At 39.6% G+C, this 17120-nt stretch overlaps 2 protein-coding genes across 2 annotated transcripts in view; one reads left to right on the forward strand and one right to left on the reverse strand.

Annotated features, from left to right (window-relative positions):
* Positions 1–17120, reverse strand: part of LOC146002488 (brachyurin-like) — a 156740-nt gene that overhangs the window by 60791 nt on the left and 78829 nt on the right. The window lies entirely within an intron of this gene.
* Positions 1–17120, forward strand: part of LOC146001930 (fatty acid synthase-like) — an 82112-nt gene that overhangs the window by 22187 nt on the left and 42805 nt on the right. The window contains exons 9-16 of the mRNA XM_083139650.1: positions 1785–2014; positions 2491–2795; positions 6581–6725; positions 8572–8691; positions 9580–9688; positions 10960–11217; positions 13925–14101; positions 15201–15514. Of these exons, the coding sequence (XP_082995776.1) occupies positions 1785–2014; positions 2491–2795; positions 6581–6725; positions 8572–8691; positions 9580–9688; positions 10960–11217; positions 13925–14101; positions 15201–15514 (1658 nt within the window). The remainder of the gene's footprint in view (positions 1–1784; positions 2015–2490; positions 2796–6580; positions 6726–8571; positions 8692–9579; positions 9689–10959; positions 11218–13924; positions 14102–15200; positions 15515–17120) is intronic.

Below are 17120 nucleotides of genomic sequence, written 5' to 3' on the forward strand. Positions count from 1 at the left end.
TACAATAATGACGAATCATAACCAAATTTTCAATAAATCTTACAAAACTTGAATATAAATCTTATTAGAAGGTAAAACTCTAGTATAATCTGTACCGGTTTAAATATCGGATTTTTGCCGATACCGATACCGATGCCGATATGGCAATTTCTGCCGATTTTCATACATCTGTAATCGGCTTCGGCACATCCCTACTCAAAACAAATATTCACCTGCACAGGATCAACAACTTCAGTAATCCAGCACTTTTTATACAGCGTAATATTGCTACAGTTCAATTTCCACGCTTTGTATTCATGATTAAAACATGAATATTTTCAGGTTGGGTGTACTTCTGTTGTCATGGCGACTACGATTCTCTCTTCTGTTTCTTTATTCCTCATTTTCTACTATTTCTTTTTATCCTTACATCTTCTCCCCTCGTTCTCTTCTTCCTTCTTTGCCATTATTTATCTTTTTAACTCTCTTCTCTCTTTTGCCCTCTGCTTCTCTAGCTCTCCTTTTCATTCTTGATATCTTCTCTTTTTCTTCCTCTGCTTCTCTGCTTTTTTCTCTCTCCCTCTACTCTATTTCTCTAGCTCTACTTTCATTCATGCTCTCTCTCTCTTTCTCTCTCCAACTTTCTTTGTATTGTTTCCTGTTTACCCATCTATTCCTTTTTTCATGTTTCTCTACCTGGGTCATTCCATATGAAATCAACCAATGAAAAGGCACTTTTCAACCTCACATATTTTGATTAATTCGAACTCAACATAACTCCAGATCCCATTGGTGCCCCCATTTTAAAATTTTGTACAGTTATTGAATAATAGTGTATGCATCACATATATGTTTTGGGGAAAAAATAAATGACACGTTTTTTAGAAAATACCAAAGTTTTATTTACACCACCTTCACTTGATTTTCTACCCTGACATAGCCATGCAATATCTTGTGTAAAAGAGCTCTTCAAGACCTTTCCAACACCGTCTGAATCACTTCTATAGATTGCCGAAATCTTGCAATTTAGAATTTAACAAGATGTTGAAAAAATGGTCATAATCGCACATTTTGAACCCTTGCAATTTCGGAAATACGGAAGATATGGATCTACGACTTTGCATATTTTCCTACCTCAGTTGGCCCTTCCAGAATGCCAAACTTCAAATGAATCAAAATGTGTATGGTTGAGGACCTTGTTGATTTGACATAGAATGACCCACCTATTCCTTTCTTGCTTGATATATTCTCTGTCTTTCTTCCTGTTCTCTGCTTCTTTCTTCTTACTGTTTACTTCTATATTTTCTTTTTCCTCTGTTTTTACAGCTCTTCCTTCTTTCGGTATTTTATTTCTATCATTAATCTCTATCTTCATTTCTCCCTCTCAATCTGTCTATCCTCCTCTATTTTCCTTCTTCTTATCCTTCTCTATATTAGTACACTACTACAAGAATTTCTCGTGTACGCCCTTTGGGTGAGCTGGAGACAGAGGCGTCGCCAAAGGAGGGTCTGAGTGGACCAAGGCCTGGCAAAATAACAGGCCAATTCAGCAATAAAAATGTAAAAAATGAAAATGTATTGATAAATATGAATATTCATTTCTCTTTGAAGCTGTGGCCCATGTAAACATTGACAGCCATGCACCAGAAAGTAGAGCGTCGCCACTGGAAAGAGGAAGGGCTAGAGCCCCCCTCGCCCACCCAATGGTAACACTCCTGGCTCCATCTGTTCTTTTTAACTGTATTGTTAACGTTTCTGATAATTTTATGGGTATCTCACAACATACTTCTATTTTCATGGTGTAGGATTGTCCCATGAGAAAATTCGGGACAAATGCCCTCCAGAGATCGAGGTGGCGTGCCACAATGGGCCCGACAGCTCCACCCTCTCCGGCCCGGCGGACAGGATGCAGGACTTCGTGAAGGAGCTTCAAGGGCAGGGGATCTTCGCCAAGACGGTCAGATGCTCAGACATTGCCTACCACAGCAGATACATTGCGAAAGCTGGACCGAAACTTCTCAAGTATTTACGTGAGGTAAGTTCTGCACGAAGTGAAGACTGGTTTCCACCTTAACTTTTAATTATTTACTGATGAATCGAAGAAGCGAGATAAGATGCTGGAGTTTGTGAACGAATACCATGGATGAATGATTGTGCAGTTGCTCGCTAGATGATTTTGCTAGGGTGCGTTCGCATTTCAACGAACAGTAATTTCAGATGAGCTCTTTCCCTTAAGAGAGTTAAGATCGTCTCTCTTCTCAACCCTTTATTTTTACCTCACAGCACAGCGCCTTAGACCGCACGGCCTAGGAAGAGGACACGATGAAGGAACACTCGCAGAGACTTCCTGGAGCGAGCGAACCAGCCTTTTTGCCGCAGCGCGCGCTGCTTTGCTGCTCCAAATAGCTTCCTCCCCTTGCTCCACAGATTACAGAGTATAGACGGGGCCTCAGAGATCCTGCTGTTAGACGACTCTGAATCGATAGTTGATACCTTGTACCATTGTTGCAGGTGATACCAGAACCGAGGGAAAGGTCTTCCAAGTGGGTGAGCTCTTCCATCCCAGAAACCAACTGGAGCTCCGATCTGGCCAAGTGTTCCTCCGCCGAGTACCACACCAACAATCTGCTCTCTCCAGTACTCTTCGAGGAGGCCTCCCGCCACATCCCTAGCAACGCCATAACCATCGAGATTGCACCGCACGGTCTTCTGCAGCCAATCCTTAGAAGATCCCTCTCCAAGAACTGCATCAACGTCTCCCTGGCCAGACGAGGGCACGCCAACAACATCGAGTACCTCTTGACCAACATCGGAAAGTAAGTGCGATTCACGTTACTTAATAATCCTTCCATGTGTTAGATTAAGCTTCACCAAAACCAATCAGAGTGTGATGGATTGGATTGGTATTTTAAGTCCACTTTATGCACAGTAAGGCTAATTGGGACAGGGCATACAGCCTAAAGTGGGATCCGAACCACTATGTGCCTCTATCGGGTATCGAACCTGGGACCCCTTGATTACAAGGCAACGACTCAACCACTGCGCCATCGGGGAGGCCCTAATCATAGTGTGAATTAATGTCTTGAGGCTTATGTGCAATCACCAAAAAATGCAAATATTTTACAAATATATATCCCATCTTCATACAAGGTTAAACTGCATTAACACGTTATAAAATTACACATCTAAAAAAGTAAAAGTACTCTCACACCCATGAAGTTAGGGTCCCACGCTTTCTTGATCAAGGTCGAAGGTTGGGGTGATGTGATCAGCACCATGCTCCTGGCGGCCTTTAACGCCCAGAGTTTCCTCCAGGTACCCACTTTATACGACGCTTGGTGGGCGCCGCAGCGCAGCAGCTTGAACAGGAAAAAATCCCGGTTCTCCCCCGCCGGGATCGAACCCGGGTCTCTCGAATGGTAGTCAGACGCCTTAAAGACTGAGCTACGGAGTCTGAAATTACACATATGTATCACCGAATTATCTGTTTGACCACAATGATCACCTGTCGGCCATTCTTCGTTGGTTCCCGTCCTCAGTGGCCGGGTGGTGAGTATAATGTTCTAGAAAGCCAGAGGTCCGAAGTTCGAATCCATCACGGTTTCGTCAATTCACCAAAGCGGGTGAAAACAGACGTGAAATAAAATAGAATCAGTAAAACTATTGTAATTGGCTATTTCAAGATTTTCTAGATCATATTCCTGCATCATCTTGCAGCCGCAAATTGCGGAGTTCGATTTATTGCAACCTGGATATTTGTAGTCGTTGAAAATTTTTAAAACAATTGCGAACTGGATAATTATAGTGAAGGCAAAATTAAAAACAATTGTGACCTGGTTAATTGTAGTCAAGGCAAAATTTAAAACAATTGCGACCTGGATAACTGTAGTCAAGGCAAAATTTAAAACAATTGAGAATTGTATAATTGTAGTGAAGGAAAAATTTAAGACTATTGCGACCTGGAAAATTGTAGTCAAGAATTTAAAACAATTGTGACCTTGATAATTGTAAGCAAGGCAAAATATAAAACAATTTAGACCTAGATAATTGTAATCAAGGCAAAATTTAAGACAATTACAACCTGGATAATTGTAGTTAAGGGAAATGTTTTTGAAAATTGCGACCTGGATAATTGTAGTCAAGGCAAAATTTAAGACAATTGCAACCAGCTTGACTGACTTGGTTGGAAACAATAATGGCGGAACTCATAGTGGCCGCTCATCAAGTTCTCATTAATTGCTACAATACGTAAGAATAAAATTTGAAACGTTAAATTTTGGAAACGTATTGAAAGCAAACGTTAAATTTTGGAAACGTAATGAAAGTAATTTTTAAAATATTGATCAAACAAAGCTGTCTCACCTCCATCGGTCGAGCCCCTCAGGCCGTCTGTCACATGCGACCGCAATTGTCCGTGGGACCACTAACTTTAGACGGTCTCATTTGGAGAGATTGAATTTCATAGGTACACACACACGCGCAATGATAAATCTATTCCCTGCACACTGTAACATGGCGTTATCGACGAACCATTTGTGAAGGTGATGTGATCAGCATCACTCTCCAGTCGCCTTTCCCTCAGGGTAGCCCTCGAGTGGCCATTTGATAGAGGCTGGGTGAACCCAGAGCCGGTGATTGCAGGGAAAATTCATACCTGAAATCATACATCACGAGAACCGAACCCGGGTTGTCTGCGTAGCCGTCAGACGCCCTAACGATTCGCCCAGCACGGTTCACATATGTTCATCAAAATGCATTGTTACTATGGGACCTGTAACAATGTTGCACTGCATTTTATCTATTTTAAGTGAGTTTTCAGGGTGGCTACTTTAGGACCACTGTAAAATTCAAGTATAATTACCGATTTTCAAGGCGAACTTTCGAAAAATTCAAGGGTACAAGTAGAACTTTTCCCTACTTCAACGTCTCACCACCCACACACATACAGACACAAATATAAAGGGTCTGTGTGCTTTAATTTGGACTGTATATATATTTAAAATATTTAGTTTAAGGTGCGGAGATTACATTTACCATTTCACATACTCAAGACTCGAAATATATCTAAAAACTAAACTTGAAAATGTTACGGGATATACTAATTTACGAAAAATTGTAAATTTTGTAAACATTTCACAATCAAATTTACCAAATCAACTTCAAGATATCTTGAAATAATCTTCTGTCTATCAGATTGATTGTTCTGCAAAGCACATCAACAAACTAACCAGATTTGGAGAATTCTGTTATATTTTCCACACAGATTTGATTGATTGATTGATTGATTGATTTGGTGTTTTAAGTCCACTTTATGCACAACAATGCTAATCGACACTGGACCTACAGTTTAAAGTTAGATCCGAACCACTCGGGCATCGAACCCGGGACCTCTTCATTACAAGGCGACGACGCCACGCAGGTTTGTTTTCCTTCCTCGATAAAAATAGAAGCTAAACTGTAAAAAACTTGCCCAATGATAATAAATTCAAGGGGATTTGGATTAATGAAAGTTGCAATGTTTCACGTCTACGGAAAAAAAACTCACGCATGATTCCCGGAGCCAATAATTCACGCATAATTCCCGGAATTCATGGAATTCCCGGTGAGTAACCACCCTTGTTTTCTACTCGTTTGCATTAATCGCGACAATGAAGTTGTCGTAAAGAAAGAAATCAGAAAACAATTAGAAACAAGGAATCGCTCCTGTCGGGATTCGAACGGAGGCACACTGGATACACGACATGACAAAAACGGAAAACTTCTACTGTATCAAGGAAAACTATCTTGAATACCTTATTTATGTTGGAATATATTAAAAAAAAAACGGTAAATTTCTCGTAAGGGACAGACGGATTTCCTCAAATTTACAGAAGAAATTACTTACCGAATTCAGTTTCTTTATACTTCTGGAAGTTCGGGGAAGTGTTTTCTCGCATCGTTCATTGAATTTTGCCTGTAAATCATCTATTTTTCGATGTAAATGTGTGACCGATGCACGAAAGCTCTTGCATCCATTTACTTCCAGGTCGATGTAGCCTGTGTGTGATGACGTAATGCCGGTCAGTGTTTCGAAACATGTGTTTTTGTAACTGAAGAAGGTACGTTTCCGCAAATGGTTTGTGGGGCTGCGTGTCAATGGTTCGTGGGGCTACGCGAGAATGGTGTGTGGGGTTACGCATATTTTTTTTCGAAACCAATTTTTAGCTATTGTACGTAACCTATACTTGACCGTACCTAACCTAACCGGAATGGTTCGTGGGGCTATGTATGAATGGTTCGTGGGGCTATGCGTCAATGGTTTGTGGGGCTATGTAGGTATTAAGGGTGCAGTGGGGTGGAAACACTGCATGCCGAGTACGGTAGTGAAACTGTGACCGCCATTTTGTGATAACCGAAGGCAAAAAGAAACAAAGAAAACTTACTCGATATGTCGCAAATAGAACTTATTTCTGTGAAATAAGCGAAATGCCACCTTCAGCAATGTTTCTCAATGCAGAATACGAAGTACGAATATTCAAATTAAATGAACTACCAAATTTCAGCTGTCTGTCCCTTACGAAAAATTTACCAAAAAAACTTCTAATCGTTTCCTTTCTTGCAGACTTTACCAAGCGGGACTGAACCCAAAGATCAGCGAGCTCTATCCTCAAGTCAGATTCCCCGTTGGAAGGGGGACCCCTATGATCGCTCCCCTCATTGTCTGGGACCATTCTGACACGTGGTATGTTCCCGGCTACGACCCTGCGGTAAGTCAATCATGTTGTACAAAATACAAGTATGTATTTTCATCTCCCCTTTTACTTTGCCTTTTCTTTGAAAAATGAATGTTGAATCAGAAAAACCTAGCATTGGCTGGTATATGAAAAAGGCATTTCCCTTTCCTCCGGCTCGTAAGAAATTCCTAGACATATAGAACTTGTCTATTATATTTTTATGACGCGGTCGGATCTCGAACCCACATCGTTCGGTACCGAGATCATGAGTGGAGCATTATGCGCTCGGACAACGACGTGACATTGGCAAAATAACATAGCTATTTGCTAATGCAGTACTGATGTTAAAGCGTTTTTCTTTTTCAGTGTAGTTAGAAATTGATATTCTAAGATAAGTAGTAGGCTATTCAGTAGTTAATCTAAGCTTCTAGAAGTAAAAAAAATCGATCAGGACGCTAGTCACTTGCTGGCCGATTCTCTAACTTAATATAATCTTTTTTTTACTTCATATAGTCATTATTTTGATATTTGAAGGGTTCGGGTGCAAAAAATGGTAAGTGACATTTTGATAATTTTTGTGTTGCAAAGTAAAATGCGCCATCCTTCAATTTTCGAGTAAAAATTGCAATGTCATACAATTTGCATTGGACTCAGTGAAGCCCTTTGAAATTGGTAAACACAACACGAAAACAATTTATCTACAGTATACGCGTAGCTGCTAATAACTAGAGACCGGATTTTAAAGAAAATTCCTTATTCTAGTATTTTTAATAACCCTTCTTCTTAATGAACTCGGAAATAACCAAAATGACACTTACCATGTTTTACACCCGAACCCTTCATTTATATAAAAGGGAATGGAATATAGTTAAAGTGAACTCCTGTTCGACCCCCCCCCCCCTTCCTCTCGCGAGCTAGGGTGAACGAATCCAAAATCGACAGGAGAGTGGTTTTCAGGTCAGCATTTCGATTGTATGTGTTCAGTTCTTTATCATCACACGCTTTCTTGTATTTATGATTTCTGTTGACGATTGAAATTGTAACAAAGTATTTCGAAGTGGAACAAAAACAAATTTTCACGGAACTTGCTTCCCCGTCTGCAATCAATTTCAAACCGTCGCCCCTATGGCTCAGGCGGTAACGCGTCTGACTACCATGCTAAAGGTCCCGGGGTCGATCCCCCGGCCGGTTCAAATCCGGGAACTTTTCTAACGGTGGAAGCGGCCCCGGCGCCCACCCAGCGTCGAATAACATGGGTACCTGGGGGAAACCCTGGGGGGTAAAGGCGGTCAGGGGCGTGATGCTGATCACATCACCCCCACCTCACGACCGGATCAAGGAAGTGTGGGGCGTTACCCCCACACCCCCTATACGCCTTCATGGCGTGGTGCTATGCACAGGGGAACACTTTACTTTACTTTACGCCCCTATTTTGTGAATGGACTCATCCAGTTAGCGCATGCGCACTTGCGTCGATAGTTTTGTCAAACGCAGAAAGATTGTAATTCTATCTCGCAGTTCTCTCAACTGTTAGAAGGTTAGGATACCAATACTAGCACTGTTATCTTGAGTTTTATGCAAGCATTCTACTCTCAGAACCACAATTTCAAAAAGTTATTTCATGCAATAAAACTGTGTGATTCTTATATGGATTTCCACAGATATTTATGAATGTCCAAGAAACAGCAATTATCCATATTTAAATACTTAAGGCAGCAAGTAAATGGATACATTACTTACTATGCAGTGCTAATCAATACTGATAACACCGGGAAAATGTACACAAACAGACTATCAGCATAATCGAACGTTCTAGCATATTATTTAGCACACTATATTACATATCTACTAACAAACACTTCTTCTTTCATCATTTCAGATCCAAGACAAAACCACTTCCGAACGTGTTGTAGAAATTGACATCAGAAAGGAAGATCACCAATATTACATGGGCCACTGTATTGACGGAAAAATTCTCTTTCCTGCAACTGGTTACTTGGTAATTAATCTAACTGTTGCTTATTGTTGAAAACTTTTTGAACTATTAGATTGAAATTAATTTTATTTCAAAATATTATTTTTTTGCTGGTATCCACTTTTATATCACACTATTAACAAAAAGTAGCAATTAATTATTATAAACTTGGTGTACTTCAAAATTAATCAATACTCTGTGCTATATATTAAGTATTACATTTGACTGATATTTTCTTGATTCAGGGGTCCCGGGTTCGATTCCCGGTGGAGGCTCATAGTGGTTCGGATCCCACTTTAAACTGTAGGTCCAGTCCCGATTAGCCTTACTGTGCATAAAGTGGACTTAAAACAACAAATCAATCCAATCACAACGTATTATCGATCTATGCCAAGTCATCATTGTGTTTATATTGATATCCTATACATGCACTGAAACGATATTAATGAAATTGTTGGCTACTTAAGCGATTGTAGATTTTTCAGGGGAAAAAAATATTAAAAATTTAACTTTGCTATCATTTATATCATATATGCAACATTGAATTAACTCATATTGTAATATTGTAATATCTCATTCCGTTATTATTTACGTAAACCTTATTGCTTTATGTCCTATTGTGAAACATGTAATAAGCTATTGCAGAAATAATAATTTCAAATGCACATTTCAAGTTACAACTATTATAGACTATGTTTGATTTTGCTCTTACACAATTGCATCAACCATTCATTAAAATGCTATCAATTGTACTGTCATAACATTATGGCTTATTTTAACACGTAATAAAACCTTGCTTAAATTTCATTGAACATACCACAGATTCAATCGTTAAATATATTTTGAAAATCAGTGTCGTCTGTTAGTGCTTGTATTTGTTTCGTGACAATAAACCTATTCTTGTTCTTGCAGCAAATGGTTTGGGAGGCGTTTGCTAAGATGAAAGCCACCATATTTGATGACTTGGGGGTGATTTTTGAAAATGTCCGTTTCATTAGAGCTACAACCGTCCCTAAGGAAGGTGAGTAACCGGTATTTATAAATGGTACCGGCAAGGCAAAAATATTTTTCAGAAGCTAGAACACACTCAAGATTCGGTCTTGCAATGCAGAATGGTACATGCATGGTTGGAGGTTAACGAGGCTCTGACGCCAAGAACCACAACCAAGACAATCGTGTATGACGTTTCATTTTCTACCTATGTAGGCTAATCGCTGATCAATAAAAGTTCGGTGCCCAGTCCTGGATTCCAACTCGGAACCTGGAGAGACGACATCTTGAGTCGAACATTCAACTGCGCTCGCTCACCGAGGAGGAGGGCAGGAGCGTATATTCTAGGCGCTAGGCTATCTGCGAAGCCTGAAGTCTAGAGAATAAAATAGAGGAGAAAAATCGATCAGAAATTGTAAATAATATGATTCATATCAGGTAGATGATGATGCTGATTCTGGAGTTGGCAACCTGATTTAATATGAATTGGCAACTTGATTTCTTATAAGTTGGCAACTTGATTTCTTATAAGTTGGCAACTTCATTTTCTATGAGTTGGCAACCTGATTTTGTATGAGTTGGCAACCTGATTTTGTATGAGTTGGCAACCTGATTTTGTATGAGTTGGCAACCTGATTTCTTATGAGTTGACAACTTGATTTCTTATGAGTTGGCAACCTGATTTCTTAGGAGTTGGTAAATATATGTCTCATAGACTAGGACCAGTGACATAGTGAGATAGCCCAGATATTGGACTCAGTATACGCTACTGGAGGAGGGGTTATGGCGTTTTATGTACTGTATGCTGTCATTTGTACTGAGAGTCCCATCACACCTTTCAGTAACGGCGCCCAGTAAAACATGTTATTGTCACAGCCACACAAATCTTCCATCTATTGCTGTTAGTAGTGAGAAAGCTGTGATTTATGGATCAGGTTAAAACTGTGATTGCTACTTGACAATCGCTGTGATTTTTTAACAGTGATTAATAAGACTGCACCAACCAGTTGCCTGCGATTTCTTTGATCAGTTCTCTCTTTTAATTTCCGAAATTTCTTTCTCATTAGGGGTTTGTAAATTGCCTCGAAACTTAACTATGGCCACCTTTGGTTCACCTCTACTTTACAGGTTTGTGTGGCTGTGACAATAATCCTTCGGGTTTAGATATACCAGAGAGTTCGTATAACCTGGTCGATAACAAGAGAGGATTCAATCATCCTTTCGCCGCAAGAAAAACTTCAATGCATATTTCAACAGATGAACTTGTAGTGTGATAAACATGTTTATTCTCTCCTATTGCAGGGACTGTGAAGTTTACAGTAAACATCATGGCCGGAAGCGGAGACTTTGAAATTTGCGAAGGAGAAACAACAGTTGTTACTGGGAAGATTCGGGCTCCCGTAAACATAGAGAAGGAAATGCTGAAGGTGCCACTAGCGCCATCTGTTGGACAATCTGACTACTTACCACTGAAGACTGATGACGTATACAAGGAGCTCAGGCTGCGTGGATACGATTACACCGGGTTGTTTCAAGGAATCTTAGAATGCGATACACAAGGTACATACTTAAGTATTATCCTGTTTTATTTCAGGCAGATTTTAATGTAACTTTTACGGCACTAAGGTAATGATAGTATTCGATCAAAAACTACAATAATTTAGAAATAAAGGGTTTACTTTTTCCCAGCGGCATTCTCACAGAAGATTGGTCCAGTTTTGCCAATGCTTGAAGAAAGGATGTGTTGGTAAAGAGAGCAAAGTAACCTCTTATAAAATTTCCGTGTACGCCACTGATTTTTCTTCACTTTACAATAGTTTCTTCAATTTACTCAATTCAAAATAACAAAACATTAATGAAAATATAATTAAATAATTTTATGCCAATAAATTATATAATTCTCATCAATCACTTCCTTTCGATGATCAACAAATTTTAAAAAAATCCTAAAATTACGTTAGGTCAGTGGGGTAGTCGCCAGCCAGCGTTCCCTCGAGGTCCGCCGTTCTATGTGTCTTAAAAAGCCACAATATTTGTTATATTTCCTTCGAACTGTGCGAAATGTTTATCGATATGTTAAAAAAAAAATCAAATTAAGGCTCTAGCCCCCGACGCGCCCTCAAGGACTTCTTGGAGATAGGGGTTGCCTCCTCTGCCCCTCTCTCTAATCCGCCCATGCATTTTACAGTGCTAAATATCCCACTTAAAAATTTCCCAAAAGATGTCCACCTACTATTCAACATTGGAAATGTATTTATTTATATATTATTACCTTCAACAGAGGTAGTATCCTCCAATTGTGCAAACTAGAATTTTATAATAATGCTACATTAAATTTTCAACATTATGATTTTCGATATTATTTGTTAGCAGTGGCGACTGCTGCATAGGTGGCATTACTTATTTTTGAAGTTTCAAAACCAATTCCATTCATTTAAATATCTCAAGCACTCTATGTATACTTGCCTAGGAACTGATTTTGTCGATCCTCATAAAATAATATTTCTAGTTATCTGACTCAAATAAAAGCTTGCTAACCTACATCAAATTTGAAGTGTTTCCTTAAAGTGAACATTTTCCTCGTCAAGTGCATGTGCATGTAAGCTTACGGGGTAACTTCGGTCACGATTATGTTGAGGACCGATCAACAGAAAACGTTCCAATTTTACCTGTGAACCGAAAAAGGATATATCTAGAGAACCACTGTTTAATATTTTCGTTTACTGTTTCAAAGTTCAGTAAATTAACTAATTAAATTTACTTTTGAAATATAGTATTTTTTCAACTTCCTTGACGTGGCAACCTTGCAGAGAGCCCAGTCGACTTTTCGTGGAACCTCGTTCACAACTAATGCGCTCGGAGGAGATTGGAGAACATAAAGTGGTTACAGTATTACAAACAAAAATTCCCATCACCATGTTCACGCACTTTTATTTTACCCAGTGAGAGTTTCAAGAATTGAGACAAAATGCCAAACAAGCTGATGACGTGCACCGGCATACGTAAAAATCTATTCCTTAGAAGCAAGCAGGGTACAATAGAAAAATTAATGAAAATATCCATGGACAATTTGCCAAGTAATACTTGTGCATCCCACTGTACCAGGTGCTTTCGATCTGCACACAACTCGTTTCGGGAGCAGGGGGTTAAGCTCCGTTAAAATCGTACTGGATATTTTTGAAATCCTAGGCGGAAAATGGTCAGAAGGAAGTGTTTAAGTGAATACATTTACGTTGATTCTGTATTACAGTCTGGAATATGGAATTGCTCAACTTAACGCGATGGCAATAATATGCCAAAAAAACAGTGCTATGAGCAAGAAGGAGTTGATTGTTGAGTTGGCGTTTTTAAGTCCACTTTATGCACAGTAAGGCTAATCGGGACTGGACCTACAGTTTAAAGTGTGATCCGAATCACAATGTACCTCCACCGCTTATGAAATTCGGGACCCCGTAATAACAAAGCGACGACACTACCACTGCGCCATCGGGGAGATCCTCAAGGAAGAAGGAAGAGTTGATTGGGGGAGGGGGGCATATTCTCTAGGAACATCCTCTGTAGTGCTCGGGTAAAATTTGAAAACTTTTTGTCGACTAGTTCTCGAGATAAACATTACTAAAGTTATCCCGTAAGCTTACACTTGACGCGGAAAGTGCTCAAATTTTCGCCATGGTACAAGATCACTTGAAGAGAACCGGGTCAATAATCCTGAGGGTTAAGTCCGGTGTGTAAGAAGGGTGTGGAATAACTTCATTACGGTCAGCTGGTTTAACGCCCTCAACATAGTGGAAATGAATCAATGATCGCATCTTAAGTACCGTGCACGCCGTGATTGGTGCCATTTTATATCTACGGTGTTTCCGCCGTTAACATAAGGATTGCGCTTCCTGTGCTACGGAGCTTCCGCCGTTAACACAAGGATTCCTTCCGCTTTCTGTGTTAAGGGGCTTCCGCCGTTAAAACAGGGATTCCGTTTCCTGTGCTACGGGGATTCAGCCGTTAATACAGGGAAATCATTTCCCGTGCTCAGGCTTCTGCCGTTAATACCGAGCACTCAAGTACAACAAGCAAGTTTTGTCTTCATGGCCATATTACTGGAGATTTCTTTGCAAACTTCTGCTTATATATTAAACATGACATGTATATTTTACGTATTTACGACAGGCATGGTTTGCGATTACGCGAGTCATCGACTTTTTAAGTATACATGTATTCTCTGTTTGGTCCATTTGTTGCAAAATATTAAAATGAAAGTGTTTACTTCCAGCTGATACTGGCAAACTGAGATGGGAATCAAACTGGGTGACATTTATGGACACCATGATGCAATTGTCCATTCTCAGGGAAGAATCCAGAGGACTACTGGTGCCCACAGCTATAGAAAGACTTGTGATAGACTGCAAGAAACATTTGAGAATCGCCAGCGAACTAGAGCCGCAAGAAGGTAAGTTAGCACTCCCATCTAAACTCAAAATACACAAATGTACAGCCAAATTCGAGCAAATTGGCCATATCCATGTTTAATCATTCTGTTTTACGTAATGCGAGGTTCAAGAACTACAATATTGGACTATTTGGCAGGCTTTTTTTTGTAAATTCCTACGTTATCATGAGCTATAAATTACATGCATCTTCTAGTCTGTTACATCTGAACTGTAAATAATATTGCTTCACGGTTGTTTCAAACCTAAAGGCAAAGTTCTAAATATCTGGCAACGATAGAATAACCACATTATTACTATTGCCAGTAGCGTCAACTTCACATACATTGACTTTCATTCGGTTGAGAAGAACCATTCTTTGAAAATAAGGCTAAAGTGTGCCTCTCCTTCCCAAAATAGCGGAGAAAGAGGGACAAACTCCCCATTTTTATGATTTTTTCATTGAAAGTTGGGGGCCGTGGCCCACCCAATCTCTCTTATTGGCTTTGGCGTTTTGATTCTTGCACGGTTGCATGCCCTGATGTTTTAGCTGCAAAACAAAAGTTACCCCCAAAACCTGCCCATGCTTACTACCCCAACTATCATTTAGTTTCACTGCACTTACGTTTACTCGTGTTTTGTAAATAACAAGTAATAATAATAATACCTTTAGAAAATAAATACGGATTCGAGAAGTCAATTAGCAATGTTCATAGATGCTTCATAAACAATGTGTCCTGTCTCTGATACATTTTGCTTTCGTTTACATTATAAATCATAAAGGCTACTGCAGTATGTGCCTCTTAATATGTTCTCTCCAGTTATATTTCTCATGTAGCAATGATAAAATTATTTACATATGATTAATTACTATGGCACCATAAACACAAGGCACCTTAATCTCCATTGGAATACTGATATCTAAACACTGATTAATGGTCGTAGAACAGGGGGAACTGCGCTAGAAAGCTGATTCTGTATTACCATACATTTGTTGTCATGATAAAGTAACTAACTAACTCTAGCCTTCTTAAACGGAAGGTTTATGGTTGCAGGATGACAAGCCTTCCATCTGTCCCTATTCTGGGCAATATCAACCCAATCTTTTGCATCATATTTCAGGCATTTCAGCAGAGTTGGTGAAGGAGGGCATCTGCACTGCTGGAGGGGTTCAGCTGAAGGGGCTGAAAGGAACATACATATCCAGAAGGAAGCATCAGGGTTCTCCAGTCCTGGAGAAGTTCCAGTTCCTGCCTTACGACAACCCTTTCCCCGCGAACCAGGACAATGTCATTCCGACGCTGAGGATCTGCCTGAACCTTGTCCTGGAGAACATCCAGGAGGTGAAGCTGAAGGTTGTGGAAGTGCCAGACGACCCACGGGAAATATTTGCCAAAGACGTGGTTGATATACTGGGAGATATACCTCTCATACAGGTAAGTCCAACATTTTTGTTTTTCTTAGGTGTCTAATATGGATGTGAAAACTTGGTCCCTTACATTGAAAGAGGAACACGAATTAAGAGTATTTGAAAATAAAATGCTTAGGAAAATATTTGGACCTAAAAGGGATGAGGAGAAGGTTAAGAATTTGTATTCCTGTCCAGATATTATTAGAATAATTAAATCAACAAGACTTAGGTGCGCAGGCCATGTGGCACGAATGGGAGAGGAAACAAGAGTTTACAGAATTCTTGTTGGGAAACCTAATAGTAAGGGACTTGTAGGAAGGTCAAGACGAAGATGGAGGGATGACGTTGATATGGACCAAAATGAAACGGATAAGGATGGAAAAGATTGGATTGATCTTGCCGAGAAGGGACTGATGGAAGGCTTGTGTTGCTGCAGCTATAACCTTCGGGTTTAAGAAGGCTGGAGAGTCCGTTAGTTAGTTAGGTGTCTAATACTATATCATAGCATTTTGAGGCGTACCCACAATTTCCATAAGGGAGTAGTTCCGTCATCAGTTATTACAGCGCCTTGAATAACGTTGTGTGGAAAACGTCACTGTTCTGGGCTCTCTGGCTGGTTCCACTCGAATACGATACCGCTAGAGGCGCTGGTGTCGGCACAGCTGTATGGTATTCGTGTGCTTATAATGGAAGTAAATTGAGTTTTCACTGCAACGTCAGGTTCTTTTACATGAAGCATTTCAAGGAATGTGATAATTGCTATGATATTTGGTACAGTGGTTGCGAAGATATTAACGAACATTCTAGACAGTCGACCACGTCCCGTTGTCGTTACGTTCATTAATAATACGGGACAAAATATACGCGTGAAATGCTCTTGGTAACTAAATTTTTGTGTATGAATTAGGTTCGTTATCATCATCATCATCATTTGTTTTAAAGATATACACAAGGAAGCATTTGTATTTTTGGTCTCTTTTCTTCCGCTTTAAACTAATCGCGGCGATGATGATGATGATTGCATGAAACGACAAAGGGGAACCCACAAAACGTCCTTAGTGCCATCGACATGAGTGTAAGGAAACTTTCAGATCAATGGGACAAGCGACACGGGATGTTCACACTGATGTGACTAGTGACACAGACACTTCCAGACTGTAAAATAGCATTCATTGCGCATGAGGGTCCAAACAGCAAACGACACGTTCATATGCCGTATTCGCGTGCTACTTGTTACTTCGGTCTGAAAGCTCTGGGAGTTCTCAACTAAGTGACAAGCGACATGGTGCCCAGAGTGCGAAATCATTGAAAACTGGTGGGGGGGGAGAAAGTTCTTCATTTACAAACCCCTCCCCCACAAACATATGTGTAAATTATACGATACATATTTGTAATGTTATTAAAAGAAAAAATAAATTACTCAATTAAAAATACATTATTACCACTACTATTATTATTAATTATACATAAAGGAAATTAATTTGTTCCATTTATACATATCAGATATTGCAAAGCAGCTAATTAATTCCATTACTAACTGGTTAAAGATGTTAATATATTAAGAAATAATTCAAGTGGTTTTTATTATGTGTGAGTTTTTGTTTAGTTTGTGCTTTATGATAAATCAATTA

The sequence above is a fragment of the Lepisma saccharinum genome, chromosome 18 (genome assembly GCF_977018435.1).
Source record: "Lepisma saccharinum chromosome 18, izLepSacc3.1, whole genome shotgun sequence".
NCBI lineage: Eukaryota > Metazoa > Arthropoda > Insecta > Zygentoma > Lepismatidae > Lepisma > Lepisma saccharinum.